At 39.8% G+C, this 27,176-nt stretch overlaps 1 protein-coding gene across 1 annotated transcript in view; it reads left to right on the top strand.

Moving 5' to 3' along the window:
• The first annotated feature begins 8,821 nt into the window (after positions 1-8,821).
• Clvs2 (clavesin 2) overlaps positions 8,822-27,176 on the top strand; it is a 91,096-nt gene continuing 72,741 nt past the window's right edge. The window contains exons 1-2 of the mRNA XM_055599475.1: positions 8,822-8,886; positions 9,421-10,319. Of these exons, the coding sequence (XP_055455450.1) occupies positions 9,931-10,319 (389 nt within the window). The 5' untranslated portion in view covers positions 8,822-8,886; positions 9,421-9,930. The remainder of the gene's footprint in view (positions 8,887-9,420; positions 10,320-27,176) is intronic.

The following is a 27,176-nucleotide window of genomic DNA, read 5'->3' as shown; positions in this document are numbered from 1 at the left end:
CATTTTTCATTGGTAGTGAACTGTTCCTGTGTTTCCACAGAGTTTTAAAACTTTCTGTTGTTTCTGTGGTTGTTGATATCCAGCTTTAATCTATGATTGTCAGAGAAGATGTTCAGTGTTACCTTAATTTTAGTATATCTGTTGGGACTTGCGTTGTGTCTAAGTATGTGGTCAATTCTGAAGAAAGTTCTATGAGGTGAAGAGAAGAAAAAAATTTTTATGAGTGTTTGGGTGAAATATTCTGAAAATAACTGTTAGGTCTATTTGATGTATAATGTCATTTATCTGAATCATTTTTCTGTTTAGTTTTCATCTGCATTCCTGCTCACTGGCAAGACTCAGACATTAAAACACCCATCATCATTGAGAAGGTCAATAGGTGATTTTAGCCCTTTTAAGATCCAGGGTACCCTTAAGTTTTGTATGTAAATGTGCAGAATCACATTACCTTCTTGGTTGAGTTTTCCATTGATGATAATGCAGTCATGTTCCGATTTCTTCTGACGAGTTTCAGTTCGAAGTTTATTTTGTCAGATATTTAAGTGGATATATCCTTAGTTCCTTGGGAATGAGGGCAGGAAGGGAGTTGAGACTGCAACCAGGATTCTTCTCCACAGCTGGACATGAGACTGGGTCTTGTGCTTGAGGAAGAGTAGGAAGATTGCAGTCCTAACAATCACCTACCTCCTTCCCAGGCCTGAATGTTTGTTTCCATAGCCACCATGTCCTAATATTTCCAGGAAATGCCTGACAGAGCTGGAGGCGGAGACAAACGGATGGGTGGTGAGGGGGAGTTCTGAAGGTTGTGTACGTACTTATTTCCATGGCTCGCTTGCTTGGGCCTTTTTTTTTTTTTTCTCCCATGATGTTTAGTTTTCTTCACTCCCCCTTTACACTCCCTCTATGATGTAATAATAAGATTTTTGGTGCTTTTGAGAACAGAATCCCTTCTAAGAAAAATGAAAGAAATTTGAATTTGAACAGTTGGTATGAAAATATGTTACAACTGAGATCGCATGCTTCAAAACATGAGCAATGAGGCATGACTGAATTTGCTCTCTTGTACTGACAAGATATCACTAACAGGGTGACATTCACAGGCATGTCAACTGGCCTCACTCAAGAAATGTCAAATCTGACAAGTTCAGCAAAACAACAATTTTCTGTATGTTTGGAGATCTCTTACCCAAGACATACTCGTTTCAGCAGGTTTTAGGCTGCTTTTCCCAAGTTGTTAATGGAGGAAGCCCATCAATGCTGTTGCGTTTAGAACACTCGGAGCTTGTGTGTGCACTCATTCAATACTCCCTTCTACACGCTCATGTTCACATGTGTGTGAACACATACTCTCCTTCAAATGTTTAGTCTAATTCCATCTATGTACTTACTAAGAATGCTGGAAATACTGGTACACGGATGTTAACGAGTCCAGAAAAAAACTAAAAATGAATATTCTTGGGAAAGCTTTATTAAAGTGAAATTTACTGTTACATAAAATATGATGCAAGGTAAGAGATCTAAGAAATAAAATATTATCAAAATATTTCTATATGGTATGCGCTGTCACGTACTAATTTAAAGCTTCACAAGTCAGCAAGATTTAATATAAAACTGCCGTAACCACATTAACTTCTCAGAAGGAAAGAAAAGTGCTATAATAACCACTGACTCCTATAGGCTTCCTGGGAAGAATCTATGCCACAAGATGGAAAACTGGATCTATTTCCCATTATCAGCTACTGGAAAGGTGTGATATGATTGGTCACAGGGCTGAAATGAAACAAAGATTTGTCAGCTGCATCTTCAACCCCAGTGAGGATAATGGATTGGCAAAAAGATTTCCAGGTTATTATTTCAGCATATTGAGTGCTGTCGTGTGCTAGATGATTACCAGTCATGGAACACAGAATTCCAAGGACTCAGTGGGCTGCAGCTGGGACTCTGTGATAGGGCATTTGCACAGAAACTTCGTTTAATGTTTTTGTTGCATTTTTATAACTTAGAAGCATTCATCTTTTGGGAGAGTCAAGTAGAACTTACTGGAAGGTATTTAGTTGTGGTAACCTTAGAGATCCCCTTTGCTGACTTAAGTGTTGTCTGCCAGTATCTATTAATGTCAGCTTCTCCTTGAACATTTTAGGTTTCTATGATATGACCATTGGGAGAATGTAGGAGGAGAGTATCTGGTATGTTTTTGTATTATTTCCTAAAACTTGAGTTTACAAAGAATTTTAAAATAAAAAAGTGAAATAAAAATTCTCCATTTAAGAATTTTAAGTAAATGTAAAGCCTAGAATCTTTTCTCTGTGATTTTGGCCTTAGTTATCATTTGTCCATGTATGAAATTTATAGATGGAGTATTGGAGAAGTGAATACTCCAGGAAAAACTTAGAAATGAGTGCGGGATTGTGTTTCATTTCTGTTGCTATTGTTTTTTTGGCTACTTGTGAGCCCTTGGTTCTTTATGGTTCAATAGTTGTTGTAGTAAATAAAACAAGTGTTGGGCTATATAATGTTTATTTACTATCCTTAAGATTATCATGACAGTATTATTTAATCCACTAACATAAATAATGAGACACAGACACAAGTTAGATTTTATAATTGCTTTATTGCCTTCAGCTGGGTAGATATTTCATCTACCCTGTCTCAATAACCTCATCATCCATTTCCCAGCCTCCATCCAATGCCATCCACCTTAATCATCCTCATCTAAACTATCTTCCATTCATAATCTTATGGTACTTGCTTGTATTATTCATCTGGGCCTTTTCACACCATTATAGGAGTCCTTGCTCTCAGCTCACGTTTTTTGTTGTTGTTCTTTTTTATTTTTCTCCTCACTAACCCATCATGATGTCCTCCTTCATCCTTTCTTCCCATCCATCTGTTTCCAGTGATTCCCTGTCCTCAAAAGCCCAGGAACCTTAGCTAAGCCTACCTCATTCAGCCCTGCTCAGGTATAGGCTGTTTAATTAGGTATGTCTTAGGCAGGTTCATAAAACAAGCATAGGTGTAACCAGATCTTGAGGGCCAGCATTAGAACAACTCCCAACAAATAGTTTCTATTTTTCTCCTACTTACATATGTATAAAAATTTAGAGTATACTGTTATGATTTCTGACAATAAAACATCTATCAGTAATAAAAATTATAAAATTATTTATTCTATAATCTCTTTTTTAAAAAGCTATTTTTTTTGGGTGATTTGGTGACCAACCCACCTGCGGAGGATGTTTAGGAAAAATAAAAATAAAAATAAAACCCACCTAAAGGTATTGGTCAAAAATAGATGCAAAGGGGGATCTTAGGATGTGACTCACTGTTTTTCGTTATGTTTTCATGATAGTGCAGTTCATTGTTGAAGAAATCCCAGCTTCATGGTTGAAAGGTCAGGCAGTATGTTGTTTTTCAATATTTCAGAAGGTGGAGGAGACAGGTTTAGAGTCAAGGGCATACCAAGAATAGTTTCTTAGAAGTAAAAATATCTGAGAAGTGTCTTAACTCCTTCAGGCTACTGCAACCAATACACCAGGAGCTGTGGAACTTATAAACAGTGGAAGTCCATTTCTCACAGTTCTAGATCTGGAAAGTGCAAATTCAAGGCAAATATAATGGTTGCATGTCTGATATGGTTCATTGACAGTCATCTTTATAAAAAAGGGCCAAATGTACAGCTTGGATACAAAGTTAATAAAATGTAACTCAAAAAAAATAAAAATTTAATAAAAAATACAGATGATGGTTATGTAAGCGTCTATGTCTGCTATGAATTTGGGATCTTTAAATTTTTTAAAGTAGACTCTTCAGAATTACATTTGCAGGGACATCAAAGAAAGCACATCTGGCTCTTGAAATAGTCCTAGCGAATTTCTCTATGGTCATTCAGACCTGCATACCGATTTCCCTTTTCTCACTTGCTCAGTGTAGGGGTAATGTTTTCCCTTCAAAATGTAGCACATTAAAAATGACCGCAAGAAGACAATGCAGCCACTCCTGATGAGACCTGATAGACTAGGATCAGAGGGAAGGGGAGGAGGACCTCCCCTATCAGTGGACTGGAAGAGGGACAAGACACGGATTGGAAAGAGAGAGGGTGGGATTGGGAGGGGGGGAGGGAGGGAGGTATGGGGGGGGTAAAAGTGAAGTGTACAGGAGGTGCAAAGTGAATAAACTGTAATTGATAAAAAGAAAAAAAATGAATAAATTGTAATTAAAAAAGGGTCAAATGTTTTTCTAAATTAAAAGTTCATAGAGTAGAGATACAGGAAGCTGAGGTTAAATTACAGAAGGAATAACTGTTTTTGATAAAAGAAGCATCATATTCTCTGTGTGCTGGGCTGAAGTAGTATGCAGTAGCGCAGCCATGGCCTAGGCCTATGCTTTTGCCCTGCTTTCTGAATTATCAGACCTCTGAGGATCCCAGGTCATGGTAAGCATCATGTGATCTTGCAGCCACAATAATTGAATAGCATTTTCAGTCTTCTCCAGGTTTTACATGCCTTTTCTGTGTTTAGACACAAACATATGTATACTGCTGTTTTACCTTTGGTCACAGTTTTTAGTGTATTAACACGTTTGTGGCTGTAAGCAATAGGCTATGCTCTACAGCCAGCATGGGCAGTATGACACATTGTCAAAGTTTGTGTATCATGTTGACACATAATAGCACACACCGCCTCAAAACACATTTATTAAAAATTAAAAAATGACATTCTGAAATTTGCAGGCAAATGGATGGAACTAAAAAAAAAATCATCCTGAAAGAGGTATCCCAGACTCAGAAAGACAAATATGATATGCATTTGCTTACATGTGACTATTAGCTGTGAAGTCAGTGAGACAAAGCTACAATCATAGAACCACAGAGGGTAGGTACAGCATAAGGAACTAGAGAGAACAGTTAGATATTGTTAGGAAAGGGAAAAGGATAGAGAGTTATGGAAGGATGGATGGGTGGATGGAGTGGGTATTACATCTAATTAAGTTGTTGGCTGTTGGCTGAAAGGGTTGGTTTCCAGTTCAGTGCTCTTGTGGGATTTCCTGAGTGTGGGCTCAAGTGGGCCTTTGATTCTCGTGACATCTATTGAGCTCTTTTCCTTTTTTTTTTTTTTTTTTGGTTTGTCTTGTTCAACTTTGATGTGATAGTTTTAGTTTTATCCAAATGTATTTTATTTTGTTATAGTTTAAAAAAAATGAATGAATGAGTAAAAAGCCTAGTCACTAGGGTAAAGGTTAACAACTGAACTGTCACTAACACCTGCGAGAGAGGAAAAATTAGTTTTCTTCTACAGAGCGCCACTGGGCTATCAACCACTCTTAAGACAGGCTTCATGTTCACGAGTAGTTGACCAACATATAATGGACTCCACAGTTTTATTGTGTGCTTTTATTTGCTTTCAATTTGGTGTTCTCATTTTGTTTTCCTTTTTTTCTCTTCTGGTTTGGTTTTATTTTGTCTTCTTTGCTTCAGGGGTTTTGTTATTGTATTGGATTTTCATTTTTCGAGAAAGAAATTTAATGTTGGGTGGGTCAGGAGGAGGATCTGGAAATACTTAGGGGGAGGAAAGAATATGATCAAAATATATTTAAGTTTTAAAATTGTTGTAAATAAAAAAATACAATAAAAAGTCTGAAAAGGGCCTTCTCATTGTTAGGTAGAGAGCTTGCTTAGCATGCTCAGAGTTTGGGTTCTTTTTAACACCAGCACTCCAAGCAACAACAATAGCAACAAAATCTATCTATCTATCTATCTATCTATCTATCTATCTATCTATCTATCTATCTAATCCAGTTGAACATTTGAACATTTTCATTTTAGAGAATTATATTAAGCAGTTGTTTTAACTCTTTTAAGGTAACAACTCAACTGTCTGTCGTTTCAGGAATGCTCCTGGCAGATATGATCTAAACTCCTGGATCATCAAGCCAGCATGAGTACCCACACGTCAGGCATTGGGTCCTTAGCTTCATTCCTATAGAGCTAAGAAAAGAGTCAGGTGACACTATACATTCAGGGGGTACTTTTGGCGTAGTGCATCTCTATGTTCAAAGTATTTACATAAGCTCTTTTGCCTTTTGCTTAATATGGCGATATTATAGCTCTACGTCTATATATAAACTTTATTCCAGATGAAGTGCTGTTATCTCCATCTCTTGAGGCCCCTCCAAGATTACTGTTGTAGCAACATGTTTGAAAAATTAGTCTGGAAAGCAGGTACTTAGTCTCTATTTTGTTAGACACAAGAGAGCTATGGAAAATTCCCCTTCAACACTGACGACAGCTAAAGACTGTTTATAAGTTGATATGAGACAGGAATTTCTTCCAAAATTTAGAAGTTGTCTGAAGCAAATTTATATAGATATATTAAAATATTCATATTCATGGTTTCCATATATGTGGATTAAGCAAACTGAGAATTAAAATACTTGCATAAACAATTTCTTCTTTCCTAAACATATACAGGCATTTCTTTTCATCAGTATTCCCTAAAGAATACAGCATGACAACTATTTACACAGCATCTGCATTGCGTTCATTATCGTAAGTAATATAGAGATGATTTAAAGTACATGAAAGATGTGTGTAGAATATATACAAATACTGTAGCACTCTATATATTTAAGTGTCTGCAGAGTTTATTATCCACAGGACCTGGGAACAATTTCCCACGGATTCCAAGAGATGTACAGTGTATATGTAGCGTATATATACCAGACACATACACACACCAGACACCTGCATAAGCACACACATTTTTATTTATATGGCTAATTTCCCATTCTTGCATTTACAATACAAACCAGTGACTATGTGTATAAGATTTGTTCTCTTTTTCTGGTCCCTAAATTATTTCACATCAATTCACTTAACAAATGGTATACAGTGCCATTTCACAGTTCTTTCCTTTCCTTTTTTTTTTTAACTTTTTTTTTTTTAATTAATACCATTCTCAAGAGAACAAAAATGATGTTCTAAAATTTGACAGTCTAGTGTGGTCTTTGAGATAGAAAGACCTGGAGGGGACTGGCAAGGAGAGCAACGGGACCAAAAAATCTGGGCCCAGGAGTCTTTTCTGAGACTGATACTCCAAACAAAGACCATTCATGGAGAAAACCTAGAACCCCTGTTTGTAGCCCAGGGCAGCTCAGTCTCCAAATGGGCTTCTTAGTAAGGGGAACAGGGGCTGTCTTTGACTTGAACACAGAGGCTGGCTCTTTGATCACCCCCCACTGAGGGGGGAGGAGGGGCACAGAGGAAGACAATGCAGCCAGTCCTGATGAAACCTGATAGGCTAGGGTCAGATGGAAGGGGAGGAAGACATCCCCTATCAGTGGATTGGGGAAGGGGCATGGGAGGAGAAGAGGGAAGTAGGGCAGAATTGGGAGGGGACAAGGAAGGGGGCTACAGCTGAGATACAAAGTGAATAAACTGTAATAAATAAAATAAATTTAAAAAAATGTGGCAACTTCAAAGCTATCTCTTATCCACAGAATCTGGACCACTGGCCTACAGTGGAGAGCTGTGAAGAGTTGCTGCATCGGGCTACATAAACGCAGGACCCTTTCTTACACTGTGAGTAATGCACAGTGTGCTTTGAAAATTGAAAATAATATTTTAACAAATACGTTTCCAGCCATCATAAGCTCAAGGGTTCTTTTTTATTTATGACGATTCCAGTATAAAGATGCATCACAAGGGAAAGAGCATGTCTCCAGAAGTAACTGGAAATACAATTTATTAGGAGTCAAGTGCCGACCCCAGCACCCCCCTCCCAAGTCCCCGCCGTCCTATGACAACTGTGTTGTTCTTGTTGATTTTGTTGATTTTTGCGCCGGTTGTCATTTTCATCTTCTTCAACAGGAATTTAGCAGGGAGAGTTTGTGGCCAAAACCAAATCAGTGTAAGTTTCCCCGGGAGAGTAAACACCCAACAACATCTTGGAACCTCTGTGGTCTTCCTTAAAATCAGATCTCTCTGCGTATAACAAAAGCAGAAAACAAAATGTTTCTGGACTTCTTCTCCATCCAAACGGCCCTCAGGAACCAGAAGACGTTTAGCAACCTCAATTACGGAGCAAGCACAAAGGTTACTGGGCACTAGGGGTCATGCACACAAAGGGTGAGCGAGGGGCGTCTGGAGTCTGTGAGGCGTTGCCTGTCCCTCCAGACCAACTGAAGCGGACCCTGGCTTGGGACCTGGGGACCCGGAGCAGGCTAAACTTGGGGGCTCCGTATATTCGAATGCCTCCTGAACTGCGGTCCTACAAGAGGCAGAGAGAGGAGCGGAGTGCGTGCGCGGGCGCTTTCAGCGCTTACGTCGCTGCGAGCTCTCTGCTGGGATAATCAGGAGTTGGGCTGAGCCGAGTCCTCTCCTAACAGCAGCGGGCGCAGGAGTGGAGGCAGCAGCCCCCAGGAGCGCGCGGGACCCAGGGGGCTCTGGGCGCACGGGGACAGCTGGTGCGGGCCTCGCCGGTGCCACCGCGGGGGCGCACAAAGGTAAAGGCGGCCGCAGCCCTCCCGGCCTGCTCAGTCCCGGCATTCCCATCCCCTCCCTCCTTCCTCTTCCGAAGGCGAAAATGGCTGGGCCGGGCGAGGACCTGGGACAGCAGTGGTCTTAGCTCGGCTGGTCCCCACCCTTCCTGCTCACACAGGCAGCGGGCTGTCCTTGGATGTGGTGGCCGAGGCTGCTCCCCGGTTCATCCTCAGCCCGGGTCACAGTCACCGGCTCTTCCCGCTTGCTCCATCCCTCTGAGAAGAGTTGATGCTGCTGTCGCCCCCGCCGCCGCCGCCGCCGCCGCCACCACCACCACCTCCGCGGAAGCCAGGGCTCATGGATGCCGGGGAGTGCCGCATTGCTTAGCGTCCCTGCCTCCGGGTTTGCTGGTAGGAACTGGCTGCTCTTTCTTCCTTCTGGCTTGGGGAGGTTATAGGAAAGATACAGACATTTTTATTTCGCTCTCCACAACTCCCTGTACCCACCCTGGTTTTGACATCTTTGCTCCCAGAGAGGTCTCCTCCTGTCCTTATGATTACCCTCCACTCCCTTGGCAAGTCCCCTGAAATAAAGGGATAGACTAGGCAAGAAGTTGGGGGCGGGGGTGGAGGAGCCCACGCCCGTGTCAACGGTACCCAAAACCCAGTTGGAGCCTTAGGAGATGGTGTGTGGAAGACGGGCGGAGGGAAGGTTGCGCTGTCTGCGGTCCTCCCTAATTGGATCGTAATAACCCAAAGTACAAGATCACACAAAGATAGCTTGTAAAAATAGCATTTTTGAATAAGCAGAGAGAGAAATGAGCTCCTTTCTCTTCCTCTTTCTCGCTCTTTCTTTCTGCTGAAGACGCTCCCTCCCCGCCCTGGAGCTCAGCGCTGAAGAGCTACCTTATTATTAATCAGAATTCCCGTCTTTATCCGTGGCAGGCACATCCTTCAGCTGGGACCGCAGCAGCATCACAGAGCTGGGGCTGAGATGTGCGTGGGGGTTGTTTTCCTTACATCTTGCAAGACAAGAAAAGAAGACAGAACCAGGATCCAGAGCACCCATGCTAGGTGGAATTAGGGTTTCTTTCTTTTTATATTCAGAGAGGTAAAGGACAAGAGGCAGGTTTGCAGGGCCTGCCCAGAGGCCCACTTCTTCTGATGGGAGGCATTGTTTTTTAGGAGTGCTGGGGGTATAAGTTTAAATACTCTCCAGAAAAAAAAAAAAAAAAAAAAAAACTGTGGGGAAAAGCAGGAGCAACAGGGTACTTGACTGAACACAGAAAAGGAACCATTTCCTGTTCAGGAAAGGAAGCAGACAGCAGCGAGGAGAACTGGGAGCCAGAGAGGAGAACTGGGAGCCAGAGAGTGGTGTGGAGGTGGCAAAAGCCAGGCTTATAGTTGGACACACAAGGAGAGCTGCAGAGAGGACAGCTTGGGTACAAGGGAACAATGACTCATTTGCAAGCTGGTCTCTCTCCGGAGACCTTGGAGAAGGCTCGCCTGGAACTCAATGAGAACCCAGACACTCTGCACCAGGACATCCAAGAAGTGAGGGACATGGTCATCACCAGGCCGGACATTGGTTTCCTGCGCACGGATGACGCTTTCATCTTACGCTTCTTGCGGGCCAGGAAGTTTCATCACTTCGAGGCTTTCCGCCTCTTGGCCCAATACTTTGAGTATCGGCAGCAGAACCTGGATATGTTCAAAAGCTTCAAGGCCACTGACCCTGGCATCAAGCAGGCGCTGAAGGATGGCTTTCCTGGGGGCCTGGCCAATCTGGACCACTATGGGAGGAAGATTCTAGTCCTTTTTGCTGCCAACTGGGATCAGAGCAGGTAAATCCTGAATCCAAATTTTTACTTATGATCTTTTGACAGCTCCATTTTTTTAAAAAAATAAGTTACTCCAAGGAGTCTTATAGTGTTTCAATTTCAATGTTTTGTTTATTTGGCTGGGGGTGGGGGAGGGGGCAAAGGGAAAATGGGACTGAGGAACGAGCTTTGGGTAGGCTCCCTAAGAAGGGCTTGTGTTTTTACTTTCAAAGCTTTTATTTCTCTAAGACAGTTTTTCCTGCAGTCTTATGTGCTCCTAAGGCAGATTATTATGCTGAGAACTAAAATCACACAACTACCAAATCAAGCATCTAAGAATTTTGGCTTCCAAATCCTGGTGTTTACTGAGGTGGAGACTGGAGACAACTTTTTCCTTCTTCAAGAAATTCTTAGTCTGTTCATCACCATCATTGTCATCAAGTTTTTCTCTCTCCCTACTGGTGATGTTTTATCTCCCTCAAACAGCCTCGTGCATAACCAAGAACAGGCAGTTTTATTGCTTGGGAACGTTTCTGCTTGGTGATGTGTAGATGATGGGCTGATGTGATAGGTGTCACTTCAATGAGAAGGAAGAGTTGTACCCTGCGTCTCTGAGCATGCTTAGTGACACTGAAAATAAAGGCTGACTAGTGTTCGTGTTCTACACCTGTCACTAATTTGAAAGGTATGCTTCCTGTCTGATGTGATTTCTCATCTTTTAGACGTGGGAAACTTATAAGATCCATCAGCTGGTAGACTCTATGAGCTCTGGTGTTCTTTAGTAGGAGAGAAATAATACTCTTAGTTCCTCTATTTTACTGTGGAAAAATGCAGACCTGTGACATTTCTAGGTTCCCCATCACAACTATTTTCTCAGACTGAAAGACACAAAAGTCATAAAAGCCTCTTGGGTAAGGTAGTTTCCATCAAATACAAAGTTAAACAGATTTCATAGTATTTACAAAACTAGTTGTTAAAGCATTTGGTGTCTTTTTAGTTCCGTGAATGGTGTCTTTCGATGCATCTGGTTAGTTTAAACTATTTCTGGAGCAATGTAAATGACTTCTGCAGTTAAAGAGAGATCCAATAACTCTAACAGATTTTCAGACAGATTTCTCAGAGTATTACTATGTTCAAATGTAAATGGATACTTTAATAGCTTTTCCTCTTTTATTGTTTGTGCTTTCCTATAATTCTAGGTTGAGAGGTTCTACTAATAATTTTTTTCTAGCAAATAAAAAGACTAGGTGTTATCTGAAGAACCACCAAGTTTAGGAACTCACCAGTAGAATTAGTCATTGAGAGGGATGGAATCCCCTTGCTTTGAGTAGATCTATGGATTGTGCACCACTTTATTTAATTATTTATTTTAGTTCAGGCAGGAAACTTCAAAGAACTATAACATTCTACCCATTGACTACATGCTTTTTTTAATTTTTTTTTCTTTTAATGTAAGAAGTTCACGGTAGAGTTGTGAGAACCAGCTGTGTCTATCAAAATGTAAAATAAAATTCATTGAGACCCTCATATTTCTTATATCATTTGGACTGGAAATTTATTAATTGAGCTATGGTGTTAAGTTATATTGAACCATAGTGATATGTGGATATTTTATATTTAACTATGTCTTAAATCTGTTTGAAGTTTTTAAATAGGCAGGTTTCACAGCCTCCCACCTACCTCTCTCTCCACAGACACACCCAACTACAGTGCCAAGGTGAATTTTACTTACAGTTCTCATGTATGTACGAAGGGTTATTTTGGCTATGGGAAAGAGAATGTATTTCAGTAGCTTATTGCATGAAAGACAGGCTATTAATCAAAACTCTCCCTGGAAATCTATAATGGAAGAGAATTTATTGATTGGTATGTAGCTTTATTTTTAATAAGCTGATACAAGATTATAAGTAACAATAAATGATTGTGAGGATAAATTTAAAAATGAGAAGCCATGTTTTATGGATATGTAGTGTCAGGGTCTCTGTGCTGGAAACAGGGTGCCATTTCTGGGATTGAAGAGGAGAAGTTATCATGTAGAAGGCAGAGCACATCAATAGGAAAAGAACACACGTAGATTAGAGCTTGACTAAATTCCAGATATTTTCTCCATCTTTACTCATAAAGTAGTTCCTTCTTTTTTCCTACCTAAAGCATATTCAAATCCATATACACTCATGGGGAGCATCTTGGCATTTTCTGAACGCCTTCATCTTTAGGACATGGGCTTAAACAGTACTGTGATTATCTGTCCTGAAATGGAAGAAAAGCTGTGCCCGGACCTCCCCAGTTCGTCTCAGAATGGATCTTCTCTTTTTGCCCATCACATCATGGCTTATCATGTAGAAGTCACTGATACCATCTTTATGTGATACCTCGGCAATACTGTGAGGTGTCCTCCTCCTGTTCTGTGACTCAGCACCAGTTTTCCCTTTCCCTCACTTCGACAATCCCAAATCTCCTGAGTTCAAGAAGACTGCATGTCTGAAATTAATTCTGACCATATTCCTTGAGCGCAGTCACCACCTTTAAAAACATTTTAAGGAAAGAACAGGGGGAGTGTAAATAATTATTCAGGGAAATTTCATAAATTGAGAAAAATCAATAACCCACATAATTTAAGGGAAAAGGGATTACATACAACTTCCTAATTATGGAGTTAAAAGGAAAGTGTGTAAATTTTGGGGAAAAAAAAAAAAAGCCAAGGAAGTTAATCTTGTAAGAGAAGCACCTTAACTAGAAAGTCGCAGAAAGAACCCGAGTGCAAATAAAAGTTACACAGTTCTTGCTAAAAATTCTAAGTGGGATTCATCTGTGGTTAATATTCTCCTGTACTGACTAAGGAAGAAACACTGGTTCCATAAGTGTATGTGAGAGGCAAACATAAACAAAACAGTGACTTTTTCATATGTGACTTTTTCATATAACAGTGATTTTTTTAATATAATGTAATATAGCACAGATTACTTTGGACTTATTATAAAGAACTGAACCATTTCCAAAAACTTGATGAGAGATGAAGTCATCAAGAAGACTCTGTGAATCACAGCATCTGCAGGAAAACCTCTTTAGAGTGAATGCAATGCAACTCAAAATTCTAAAATGTCAGAGTGACTTTTGCTTTGATCTGTGGTTCTTTTTAAAAGAACTGGCTAAAGTGACTGGTAAATTTCATTGATCAGGCTGTACTTTGGAAGATTCACCAAATTTGCCTCCTTTTGTTCAGGTCATCTAACATACTATGTGAAAAATAGAAGTAAACACAAGGAAATTATAAGCAATTTGATAGTCACTCTGCAGCATTAGACTGCCACAGTCTTCCCAGGACCCCAGATATCACATGCTTCATTTGCTTCCTCAGTAATAGTGCCCTGCTTAGGACTCAGCAGAGAAATTCAATTTGTTCACCTGATTTTGTCAAGAGTCTGAGGATAATGGTCCGTGAAGTTAAAGGAGATAGTTTCTTGCAGAAGGAAAGATTGGAATGGCAAGAGAAAACAAGCAGTCTAGCAAATGTTGAAGAAGTTGGTATCTGTTGGTAAAACCTGTAGAGATGGCTTACCGTGTAAAAGCACTATCCACAAAAGCACTGTAACTTGACTTTGAATTCCAAAATCCATGTAAAAGCTAGGCACATAGACTGTGTCTCTGTAATCCCAATGTTTCTGTTTGTAAGAATATGATATAGGAAAATCACTGGAAGCTCATGGGTCAGCTTGTTGTACACCATGGTAAAACTACAGAAACCCTGTTTCAAACAAGATGTAAGATGAGGACTGACACCAAAGTTTCCCAACTCCAACTTTTACTGTGTCTGTACCATGTCCATCTCACATACACACACAGGCACACATGCACACACACACACACACACACAGAACACATGATAAGAGAGGGAAGGAAGGAGAGATAGCGAGAAAGAGAGAGAAAGAGAGAGAGAGAGAGAGAGAGAGAGAGAGAAAATGCTCCATGAATGTACAAGTAATTATTGCTGGACATATTCATGAATGAAATTTTGTCATATGAAATATAAGATGATGTAGCATTCTGAGTTGGCTTGTGTATTTTCAATTAGCCCACTACTTACACACTTGAGATCAGAACAGGCTTGCAGAGTTGTTATTTATGTTCCAAACAGTCATTTACCTGGAACCTGGCTGACTCATTAGTAAACAACTAAATGTAACTATAATTAAAATAATTCTTTTAGGAGTGGCAACTCAGAGGGTACTGACCATCTTGCCCTTGTCTTGTCATAATGCTTGACTATCACATACAGCATTAAAGTTCCCAGAAGTGGTAGAAAGCAGACTGCTCAGATATGGCTATGATCCTACAAATGTGCCCATTATTCTTGCATATTTGTTGGTAGTGTATAGTTTTTTTTTTTTCTTTTTTTTTAAGAAAAGAAGGCATGCAAGTGGACAGCTGTTTGTGGCTTCTCTTCAAATAAGAGCATGTTCCTATTTCTCCAAACAGGGTGGAAAATGGTCAAAACAAATGCAAATGCTGAAACAGTCACCGAACACTTAAAAACATAGCCACAGAGCACAGCACAGAGCATATTGTACCTGGTTTACTGCCAGGTACAATGATTTAGTCTTTCTTAAAGTGCACTAAACAATGTAAATTGAAGAAAACAAATATGACTTAAGTATAGATTAATATAGTCAAGGGCAATTAGCCAGAGAAGTAGGAAGACACAAGGACAGAAAGTTTCAATTGCTAGGTCTGATTTTAAGAGCCTCCTTTTCTCAGTTTATTGAAAATTTTCTCAGTAAGGAGTTGTTGTCATCTCCTTACTGAGCCAGTGTAGACCAAGCTCCTTCACTTTCACCATCCTAAAGGCAGTGTTGTGCAGTGTTATGGCGGAGGTGAGGATTAGTTTGAAGCTAACAGTGGCAGATGAGCATTGTATGGGATTTCTGTTCCAGAAGAACTTCTGTAACTTTAAGGAAGCTATCTGAACAACATTCTAGAACAACAGCAGCTGATGCCAAACTTTACTTCTGGTACAGACCATGGCAAACTGAAGGTGATGTGAAAATCTGACTTGGGAAATAGTAAAAGGATAAAGTGACAGATTCCTATTTTTTTTTTTAAAGTAGAGAAGTCTCTTAAAATTGGGACAATTATGCAGTAACTACTGAACTCATCCTGAAATAGCAGCAAAAATGACAGAAGCAACCGTAGCTAGCATGCTGACTAGGTCTGGTCCAGGGTGTTTCCATGTTTCAAATATGCAGGTTAAAACAAAGTTGAACAGTAGCAAAGGCCTTAACTTACTACAGGATGACTCGAATGAAATATTTAAGGTGTATTAACACAGGAGTCAATACTTAGTACATGGGTAGGTTATGATTAGTGAACAAATGCATTCCTTCCATTTGAGAAAGAAAAAAAATTGAGCTCCTTTAACTTTGCCTTGAGTGGGTACATAATTCCACTATTATGATGAGCAGTGTTAACATCATGAGGGAAATCTATTCTAGTGTCTTTTGTCCTTACATTAGTAAGTAACAAAGTGAATAAATTGTAAATAATAATAATCTGAGAAGAAAACTTCAGACTTTTTATCTCTTCCAGAGCTTGGTGACTGGGCCACTTCCACCCTGCCTCTTTTGAATGTGGTCCTGGTTTTCCTCTACTCAAGCCCTTAATCTGGCTAGGCTGGAACGTGCCTGGCTCAATGGGAAAGTTCCATGTTGTACTGACTTCCTGATCTCCTACATTTTGATACATATGTGCCATCAAGTCACAAAAATGCAGATCAACTCTATTAAATTGTGTTCTGGGTATAAGACACTAAAGGAACTGGAAAGAAGCTTGTTCTAAGTGGTGACAGGAAGACACTGGCTTCTAATCTAGGCGCCCCTCTTTCTTCCCATGAAGACTTTGGAAAAACTTTAAATTCTCTGAAACCGATATTCTCTTTTGAAAAATAATGCAGTCAAACCTGTGCCAAGTCTTCATTATTATGGCAAGATTAAAATAATGTATTTGAAACTGCTTGGGAATGTTAACTATTATCCAGATAGAAGTATTATTAATAATTATTATTATCACCACATGGTGATATAATCCCCCTAGATAGGTTCACCAGCTTTAGCAGTAATGATACACTGCAGCATAATAAAGCCAATTCTTTGCCTTTGTTTCAACTTCAAGCACCTTTCCCACAGAAAACACTTTCAGCATTGGAAAAATGCAGCTTAATGAAAACTAAGGGGTTGGGCTAACTTTAATGAAAGGTTTAATAATGGTTGTTGATTTATTGACAAAGGGAAATTGCTGGCTGTGGTGCTGTTTAGAGTGATACTAGGATGCTAGCTAGCATTTATTTCCCTTGTACTGAAAGGGTTGGAAAGTGGTAGACAGAACCCATTCGGATTTTAGCTGATCTTTGCTCTGAAAGAAGGTATGCTGTGGACTCGAGGAGGAAAACATGGTCAACGAAGTGACTAAAAATTGCTTGGCTTGAGATAGAGGCTTACCTGGTCACCTTGAATGTTTTTAAAAAGTACTTTTGGAATTCACCTTCCATAATTAACACTTCCAATTTAAAAAAAAAAGCTTCATATTTTCCCTTTACTAAGCAATAATATATAACTCTTGTTTACACTCTGGGTAGCTTTTCAATTTCTCCTTTGAAGGAAGAGAGAAGCCTGAAGTGAATGAGATAATCCAAATATTTACATCAAATGATGACAACTTCAGTGTGGGGAAATAACAGTGTATTTTCTGTCTTGGGGAAATAATCTGATTCGTGCATATGCTGTTAGAGACCTGACTATATGCTAGTGTTGTACTGAACACAGAAAGTAGCATCACACTGAAAAAATAGCCCCTGAGATATAGATTCATTGTGGGAAATGGTGTCAAAGTCTCAAATAGTTGGAAACAACCTCACATAGGAGAACATGCTGAGGGTGAGCAGAGGAGAACCTGGAGAAAATGAAAAGCAGTGGCATTCTCAATAGATTGAAGAGAAGGAAGAACAGAGAAATATACTAGTGTTTTGGGGCTCTGCCATGTGACAAAAATCTCAATGTCTGTGGTGAGTTGTTATATGTGAGTCTATCAAGTAAGACGTATGATTTTGGAAGAGCTGTGGATGATTAGTGTTATATTTAAGTGTCCCAAAGTCGAATCGCACAGAAGAAGGTAGTCAAGATGTCCGTCCGCAAGAGAAAGAGAAAAGAGAAAGAGAAAGGAGCAGAGTGCCATTTTACTAGGCAATGGAGGTAGGAATCTAGTGGACAGGAGTTATCAGATGCCAAAGTTACATGAATATATAGAAAAAGCGGGTTTGGATAAAAAATATAGAATCAAAAGGAAATAGGATAACTGAGTTATTAATTCAGTAAGTGCTTCATGAAGACAATCTCAGAGAAAAAGTTGGTTTGGGTGACACTGGAATACTTCCATTAATATGAAACATTTCAGTTAACAAGGGATACTAATTGCTGGTATTTACATAGCAACTGGGAAGGTGAGGCTATGTCTCAGGAGGACACTGGCTCTGAGTCACCAATAGGTCATCACTCAGTATTTTGGCCAAAGGTACAAAGAAATGATTCTGTGAGATACCACACGAGGAGGGCAGGAATTAAATTCTATTTCTGCATTGGGGAGAATGGAGAAAGGAGTGGAAAAAAAACAGTTTCTGGAAAAGTGGGAGGAGAAATAGTTCCTTGTAATATTGTAGAGCACAGTGGTCTCAGCAGCCAAGACTAATGTAAATATTGCTCTTGTTTTCATTATTGCCCCAGTCCAGCTAAAAATGTTACACTTTACTTTATCCTTATAAAGATTTTGTGATATTAGGACTATATGGTTCAAAGGTTCAAACAGCAAGTGTAGAATAAGTGAATATAGAATGGAAAAAATGAAATCTGTGGGGATCATAGAAGTCAACATCAGTGGGGAGTCTGTGGTTGGCATAAGCCTCCACAGTTTACGTTTTTGTCCTATGAAGTCAATGGTATCATCTCTATTTTTTAAAATGGAAATGAAAGCTTAGTGATATTCAACAACTGTTTTTAATGCAAAAAGGGAAGCTGGCGTTAGAGAAATAACAGTTCCCACTTTTATTTTGTATTTTGTACAGCTGTAAGTTTTACATTAAGACATCAAGTTAAATAAAAATGACCTCGAATTGTGAATTCAGGGTTGTGTTATACTCCATAAGGAAGACTGATTGTATAACTAATGGGCTTCAAGAGGGGTTTGATAGTTTCTCTCTGACTGCACAGTGAGTAAGAAGTAGCTATGGCTGTCAATGGTTTTTTAAAAGCACATTATTGAAGGTTTAATTTCCTTTGAGAGCAATGGTTTACCTGGTATGGTGCCCTTTGTTACAATCATGATTTTTCTCTTACTATGTGCTCTGTATTTTTCTTTCAACCAATTCAAGTCTTGGCTCAGGCTATTTTGGGAAGCACCTTCGGGAGTCAGGAGCCAGGAACTGCAACAATGTGCTAGTTTTTATTCATGAGTCTTTCTTAGTACACAAGGGAAGAAAAACAATGACTGAACTCACACAATGTAGGTCTTAAGCCCAAACATGAACATGGGAAATATTTCGTTGTAGTGAACTTTAATTTTAAAAAAAAAGCTATCATCTGAAAGAAATAAAAAAAAAAAAGAAAATGGTAAGCTTCCTGAAGAGATGAATTGTTTTAGTAGATGCTCTGTCTCTGTAGACGCTATTTTACAGGCATTGGCAAGATCCTGTGTAATAATGCTCAGTTAAGCGAAGGCCTGCTGAGTTGCTAATGGTGACAATATGACATGTTTGACAACAGAGGGCCAGAGGAAGTCAAGAGTGCTGTTGGCCTGCCCTGTGAACGCAGTTAGCTCGGAACTTTTTAATGTTTCTTTTCTCAGACTTGAAAATTAAAACGATTTATTCATATAAGACCTTTTAGTTTTCTTTCTGAAGTAAGATACTATCTTTCGAAAGGTTAGACTTCCTCTTACACAAACTCCACAGGCTAGAGCCTCTTTCTCATGTATGCTGTGATTTGCCTTATTTTACTAGCGTTCGAATAATGACATGAATAAATCGTTTGATTTTGACACAGTTTGGAAGGAACAGGTATGTTTCTTGAAACAAACTATCTCTTGTTTTGTCCTTACCGGAGCCATGATTGATTGTCATGATATACATACTCATTACCCCCTTGAAGCATATTTCAGATTCAAATTACATCTCATAATGTTTTTGTATCAATAACATTTGAGATTCTTATGGATAATGCAAGGATAAATCTTCCCCATGAGGGAATATCCAAGTTAGGCTTTTGTGAATTTAATTTTTTTCTTTAAGTTGGTTTTGTTGTGAATTTCAGAAATTAAAATGATAGTTTGAAAAGGTGCCCAACTTTAACCTAACATACACCCTTCTTGTTCTAACTTGCCTGCCTATAAGCTTCCATTCATGACACTGTCAGAACAATGTTTACAGTGAAGGTGGAACAGCCATGCAGTGATAGCAAAAACATCCATGCACATTCCACATATTCAAGGCAGTAAGCTATAGAACTCTTTATCTCTCTAAAACATTTTCTAATCTTAGGAACTGCCAGGAAAGGTAATGGGATACAGGCACTTGCCACTAAGCCTGATATTTGAAATTGAACCCTGGGAGACCCTACTGATGGAAGGAGAGAACTGACTCCCAAACATTGTTCTCTGACCAACACATAAGCTATGGCAGACACACACCTGTACTTATTCTGCCCCACGTTAATACATAAGTGTAATAAAAATGTAGAGTAGTTTTATTACCTTACATATTCAATAAATATTTTTTGGCTTCTTACAATGAGTATGTAATTCCATGGGGTGCCTTCCAGATAGTTGGATATAATCTTTTGGTTCTTAATTATTATAAAAGCAGAGAGTCTATGATAAGTTTATTCTACTTATTTCTTTATTTTAATTAAGTTATTTATTTATTTTACATCCTGAGATCGTAGCTTTTCCCCCTCTCATCCCAGTCCCTCCCTCTCACCCTCTCTCATCCATCCCTGCTCCATTTCTCTTCAAAAAAGGGGATATCAACCATCCTTGGAATATCAGTCATCCTTGGCATATCAAGTTGCAGTAAGACTGGAAGCATGCATTTCCTATTAAGGCTAGACAAGGCAATGCAGTTAGCGAAAGAGATCCCAAGGCAGGCAATACAGAGACAGCCCTGCTTTGCCTTAAGAGTCCCACGTTAGGACCCAGCTGCACAACTCTTACCTATGCGCAGAGGGCCTAGGTCTGTCTGAAGAGTACTCTCTGGTTAGCAGTTCAGTCTCTATGAATCCCTGTGGGCCAGGTTAGTTAATTGTTTTCTTGTGGTATCCTTGACCCCCCTGGATACTTCAATCTTTTCTCCCCCTCTTACACAGGATTCCCCAAGCTCCACTTACTGTTTACCTGTTGGTCTCTGCATCAGTTTTCATCAGTTGCTAAGTGTAGCCTCTCTGATGACAGTTATGCTATGCTTCTTTCTGCAAGTATAGCAGAGTACCATTAATTGTGTCAGGGGTGGGCTCCTTCCTATGGCATGTATCTCAAGCTGGGCCAGTCATTTGTTGGACCTTGCCTCAAATTCTGCTTCACCTTTTACCTCTGCACATCTTATAGGCAGGACAAATTGTGGGTATAGGTTCTGTGGTTGAGTTTGTGTCCCAATTTCTCCTTTGGAAATCTTGTCTGGTTTCAGGAGATGGATGGTTCAGGATCCATTTTCCTTATTGCTAGGAGTCCTAGGAGTCCTAGAGAGGATTACCCTCACGTATTCCTGGGAGTTTCCATTGTCCTAAGTATCTAGCATTTCCCAGAAATGCTCCCTTCCCAGATTCAATTGTTTCTCCCAGTACTTGCTTCCTTTATTCTGCCCTGCCACTTCATTCTTCCTGATCCCTTCTCCACTCATTCCCCTACACAGTCTCCTCCCTTCCTCCATTCCCTATGTCTAATCTATTCCCTTTTCTCAGTGAGATTCAAGTATTCCTCCTTGGACCATCCTTGCTATTTAGCTTCTTTGGGTCTGTAGATTGTAGCATGGCTATCCTGTACTTTATGGCTAACATCCACTTATAAATGAGTACATACCACATTTCTCTTTCTGGATCTGGGTTACCTCACTCAGGGTGATCTTTTCTAGTTCTTTCCATTTGCCTGTAAATTTCATGATGTCATTGTTTTTAATAGGTGAGTAGTACTCCACTGCATAAATGTACCACATTTTATTTATCCATTCTTTAGCTGCGGTATATTTAGGTTGTTTCCAGTTTCCGGCTATTACAAACAAAGCTGCTATGAACATGGTTGAACAGTTGTCCTGGTAGTATGATGGAGCTTCTTTTGGTTATATGCCCAGGAGTGGTATGTCTGGGTCTTGAGGTAGAGCTATTTCCAATTTTCTGAGAAAGCATCAGGTTGATTTTCAAAGTGGTTGCACAAGTTTGCACACCCACCAACAATGGAGGAGTGTTCTTCTTTCTCTCCATCTTCACTAGCATGTGCTGTCACTTAAGTTTTTGATCTTAGCCATTCTGAGGGGGTATTAGGTGGAATCTCAGATTTGTTTAATCTGCATTTCTCTGATGACGAAGGACACTGAGCATTTCTTTAAGTGTTTTTCTGCCATTTGAGGTTCCTCTGTTGAGAATTCTGTTTTTATCTGTGCCCCATTTTATTTATTATTATTAATTACAATTTATTCACTTTGTATCCCTTCTGTGCCCCCTCATCTTGTCCCCCTATGTCCCTCTCATAGACTACTGATAGGGAAGGAACTCCTCCCATCCTATGTGATCCTAGCTTATTAGGTCTGATCAGGACTAACTACATTGTCTTCCTCTGTGGCCTGGCAAAGCTGCACACACCAGGGGGAGGTGATCAGAGAGCCTGACACTGAGCTCATCCTAGAGACAGCCTCTGCTCCCCTTACTAGGGAACACACATGGAGACTGGGTCTGTGGGCTACATCTGAGCAGGGGTTTTAGGTCCTCTCCATGTCTGGTCCTTGGTTGGGGTATCAGTCTCTGCAGGGCCCCCAGGGCCCAGTTTTTTTTTTTTTCTCTGTTGGTCTCCTTTTGGAGCTCCTGTCCCCTTCAGGCCTTCCTATCTCCCCATTCTTTCATAAAATTCCATGCATTCTGCCCAAAGTTTGGTTATGAGTCTCAGCATCTGCTTTGTTACTCTCTGGGTAGAGTCTTTCAGATGCCTTCTATGGTAGGCTCCTGTCCTGTTCCCTGTCTTTTGCTTCTCCGAGGTCTATCGCATTTGCCCTGCTGAATGAGGACTGAGCATCTTTCCTAGGGTCTTCCCTATTGTTTAGCTTCTTTAGAGGTGCAGATTTTATTATGTTTACCTTATATTATATGTCTAATAACCATTCATGAGTGAGTATATACCATACGTGTCCTTCTGTTTCTGGATTGTCTTACTCAGGATGATCATTTCTAGTTCCATCCATTTGCCTGTAAATTTCATGATTTCCTTTTTTTAATAGCTAAGTAGTATTCCATTGTGTAAATATGCAACAATTTCTGTATTAATTCCTCCATTGAGGCCATCTAGGTTGTTTCCAGCTTCTGGTTATTATGAACAGAGGTGCTACGAACATGGTTAAGCAAATGTCTTTGTTGTATAGTTGAACACAGCAAGGATATATGCCTAGGAGTAGTATAGCTGGACCTTGAAGTAACACTATTCCTAATTTTCTGCACCAGATTGATTGTTCCCATTACTATGGAACCCACTTGGACACTGAACTGCCATGGACTACATTTGTGCAGAGGTTCTAGGTTATCTCCATGCATGGTACTTGGTTGGAGTATGAGTCTTAGGAAAGACCCCTGTACTCAAATTTTTTGGTTATGTTGCTCTCCTTGTGGACCTTCTGTCCTCTCCAGATCTTACTATTATTTCCCACTTCTTTCATAAGATTCCATGCATTCTGCCCAAAGTTTGGCCATAAGTCTCAACATCTGCTTTGATAGTCTGCAGGACAGAGCCTCTCAGACATCCTCTGTGGGAGGCTCCTAACTTGTTTCCTGTATTCTTCTTCTTCTGGTGTCCATCCTCTTTGCCTTTCAGGATGGGGATTGAGCATTTTACCCAGAGTCCTCCCTCTTGATTAGTTTCTTTAGGTGTACAGATTTTAGTAGGTTTATTCTATATTATATGTCAATATGAGTGAGTATATACCGTGTGTGTCTTTCTGCTTCTGGGATAGCTCACTCAGGATGATCCTTTCCAGATCCCACCATTTACCTGCAAATAAACAACTTACTACTCAATGACAGTTGGGTCAGGGAAGAAATAAAGAAAGAAATCAAAGTATTCCTAGAATTCAATGAAAATGAAGGCACAACATACCCAAACTTATGGGACAGAATGAAAGCAGTGCTAAGAGGAAAGTTCATAGCACTAAGTACCTACAAGAAACTAATCAAGAGGGAGGACTCTTGCCAAAATGCTCAATTCCTATCCAGAAAGGCAAAGAGGATGGACATCAGAAGAAGGAGAAAAGAAGGAACAAGTCAGGAGCCTGACACAGAGGACCTCTGAAAAGCTCTGCCATGAGACTTATAGGCAACCTTTGGGCAGAGTGCAGGGAATCTTAGGAAAGAAGTGGGAAACAGTAAGATCTGGAGAGGATAGGAAATCCATAAGGAAAACAACAGAACCAAAAAATCTGAGCACAGGGGTCTTTCCTGAGACTGCTATTCCAACCAAGGACTATGCATGGAGATAACCTATGACCTTTGCACAGATGCAGCCCATGGCAGTTCAGTATACAAGTGGGTTCCATTGTGATAGGAACAGGGACTGTCTCTGACATGAACTGATTGGCCTGCTCTTTAATTACCTCTCCCTGAGGGGGAAGCAGCATTACCAGGCCACAGAAGAGGACAAGGCAGCCACTCCTGATGAGACCTAATTGACTAGGATCAGAAGGAAGGAAAAGAAGTCCTCCCCTATCAGTGGACTTGGGGAGGGGCATGCATGCAGAGGGTGGAGGAAGGGAGAGATTGGGATGGGAGAAGGGAGGGATCCACAGGGGAGATACAAAGTGAATAAAGTGTAATTACTAAAAAAAATAAAATTAAAAAAATCAAAAAAAAAAAGAAGAAATTCGAAACCTCTCATGCTAGTGACTTCATGGCTCACCTAAAAGCCCTAGGAAAAAAAAAAGAAGCAGACACACCAAAGAGGAATAAACGGCTGGAAATAATCAAACTCAGAGCTGAGATCAATCAATTAGAAACAAATAAAACAATTCAAAGAATCAATGAAGCCAAGAGCTGGTTCTTTGAGAAAATCAACAAGATAGACAAACTGTTAGCCACACTAACTAAATGGCAAAGAGACATTAACAAAATCAGAAATGAAAAGGGGGACATAACAACAGACACTAAGGAAATCCAAACAATCATTAGGACTTACTTCAAAAGTCTATATGCCACAAAATTTGAAAATCTAACTGAAACGGACAATTTTCTTGATCGATTCCACTTACCAAAGCTGAATCAAGACCAGATAAATCAATTAAATAGTCTTATGTCCTCTAAGGGAATAGAAACGGTCATCAAAGGTCTCCCATCCAAAAAAGCCCAGGACCAGATGGTTTCAGCACAGAATTCTACCAGACTTTCAAAGAAGAGCTAACTCCAATTCTCTTCAAACTATTCCACAAAATAGAAAACAGAAGGAACACTACCAGACTCATTCTATGAAGCCACAGTCACCTTGGTACCTAAACCTCACAAAGACCCAACAAAGAAAGAGAATTTCAGGCCAATATTCCTTATGAACATTGATAAAAAATACTCAACAAAATACTTGCAAACTGAATACAAGATCACATCAAAGATATCATCCACTATGACCAAGTAGGCTTCATCCCAGGTATGCAAGGGTGGTTCAATATACGGAAATCCATCAATGTGATCCACCAAATTAACAAACTGAAAGAAAAAAAACCACATGATAATCTCCCTAGATGCTGAAAAAGCATTTGACAAAATCCAACATCCATTCATGTTTAAAGTCTTGGAGAGATCAGGGATACAAGGCATATATCTAAACATAGTAAAGGCAATGTACAGCAGCCTATAGCCAACAAACTAAATGGAGAGAAACTTAAAGCAATCCCACTGAAATCAGGGACAAGACACGGCTTCCCACTCTCTCCATATCTCTTCAACATAGTTCTGGAAGTCCTTGCTAGAGCAATAAGACAACTGAAGGAGATCAAGGGGATACAAATTGGAAAGGAAGAAGTCAAAGTATCACTATTTTCAGATGATATGATAGTATACTTGACTGACCCCAAAAATTCTACCAGGGAACTCCTACAGCTGATAAACACCTTCAGCAAAGTGCCCCGATAAAAAATTAACTCAAAAAAACAAAAACAAAAACAAAAAAACAAAAACAAAAACAAATCAGTAGCCCTCCTGTATACAAAAGACAAAAGGACTGAGAAAGAAATTGAGGAAACAACACCCTTCACAATAGCCACAAAAGACATAAAGTACCTTGGTGTAACCCTAACCAAGCAAGTCAAAGACTTGTATGAAAAAAAAATCAAGTCTCTGAAGAAAGAATTAGAAGAAGATATGAAAAGATGGAAAGATCTCCCATGCTCATGGCTTGGCAGGATTAACATAGTAAAAATGGCCATATTACCAAAAGCAATCTACAGATTCAATGCAATTCCCATCAAATTACCAACACAATTCTTTACAGACCTGGAAAGAAAAATTCTCAACTTCATATGGAATAACAAGAAACCCAGAATTGTTAAAACAATCCTCTACAATGAAAGATCTTCTGGAGGTATCTCCATCCCTGATCTCAAGCTGTAGTATAGAGCAACAGTAACAAAAACTTCATGATACTGGCATAGAAACAGAATGGTGGATCAATGCAACCGAATAGAAGACCCAGAAATAAACCCACACATTTATGGATACCTGATCTTTGACAAAGATGCCAAAAACACACAATGGAAAAAAGACAGCATCTTCAACAAATGGTGTTGCTCTAAATGAATGTCTACATGAGGAAAAATGCAAGTAGATCCATACTTATCACCCTGTACAAAACTAAGTCCAAGTGTATCAAAGACCTCAACATAAAACCAGACACATTAAATTTGTTAGGAAAAAGTGGGGAAGACCCTAGAACTCATTGGTATAGGAGACAACTTCCTGAACAGAACACCAACGGCTCTAAGAGCAACAATCAATAAATGGGACCTCATGAAACTGAAAACCTTCTGGTAAAGCAAAGGAGACCGTCCTCAAAACAACACGAATGCCTACAGATTGGGAAAGAATCTTCACCAACCCTCTATCTGACAGAGGGCTAATATCCAGTATATATAAAGAACTAAAGAAGTTGAAATGCAACAAATCAAGTAATCCAATTAAAAAATGGGGAACAGAGCTAAACAGAGAATTCTCAATAGAGGATTATCAAATGACAGAGAAACACTTAAAGAAATTCTCAATGTCATTAGCCATTAGGGAAATGCAAATCAAAACGACCCTGAGATTTCACCTTACACCCATCAGAATGGCCAAGATGAAAAACTCAAGTGACAACACATGCTGGAGAGGTTGTGGAGAAAGGGGAACCCTCCTCCACTGCTGGTGGGAATGTAAACTTCTACAACCACTCTGGAAATCAATCTGGTGCTTTCTCAGTAAACAAGGAATAACATTTCCTCAAGATCCAGCTATACCGCTCCTAGGCATATATCCAAAAGATGCTCAAGTACACAATAAGGACATTTGCTCAACCATGTTTGTAGCAGCTTTATTTGTAATAGCCAGAAGCTGGAAACAGCCCAGATGCCCCTCAACT

Source organism: Psammomys obesus, unplaced genomic scaffold (assembly GCF_907164565.1).
Source record: "Psammomys obesus unplaced genomic scaffold, mPsaObe1.curated_primary_1811, whole genome shotgun sequence".
NCBI lineage: Eukaryota > Metazoa > Chordata > Mammalia > Rodentia > Muridae > Psammomys > Psammomys obesus.
Note: the sequence above shows the minus strand (reverse complement) of the source record. Positions and strands in the feature narration are given on the sequence as shown.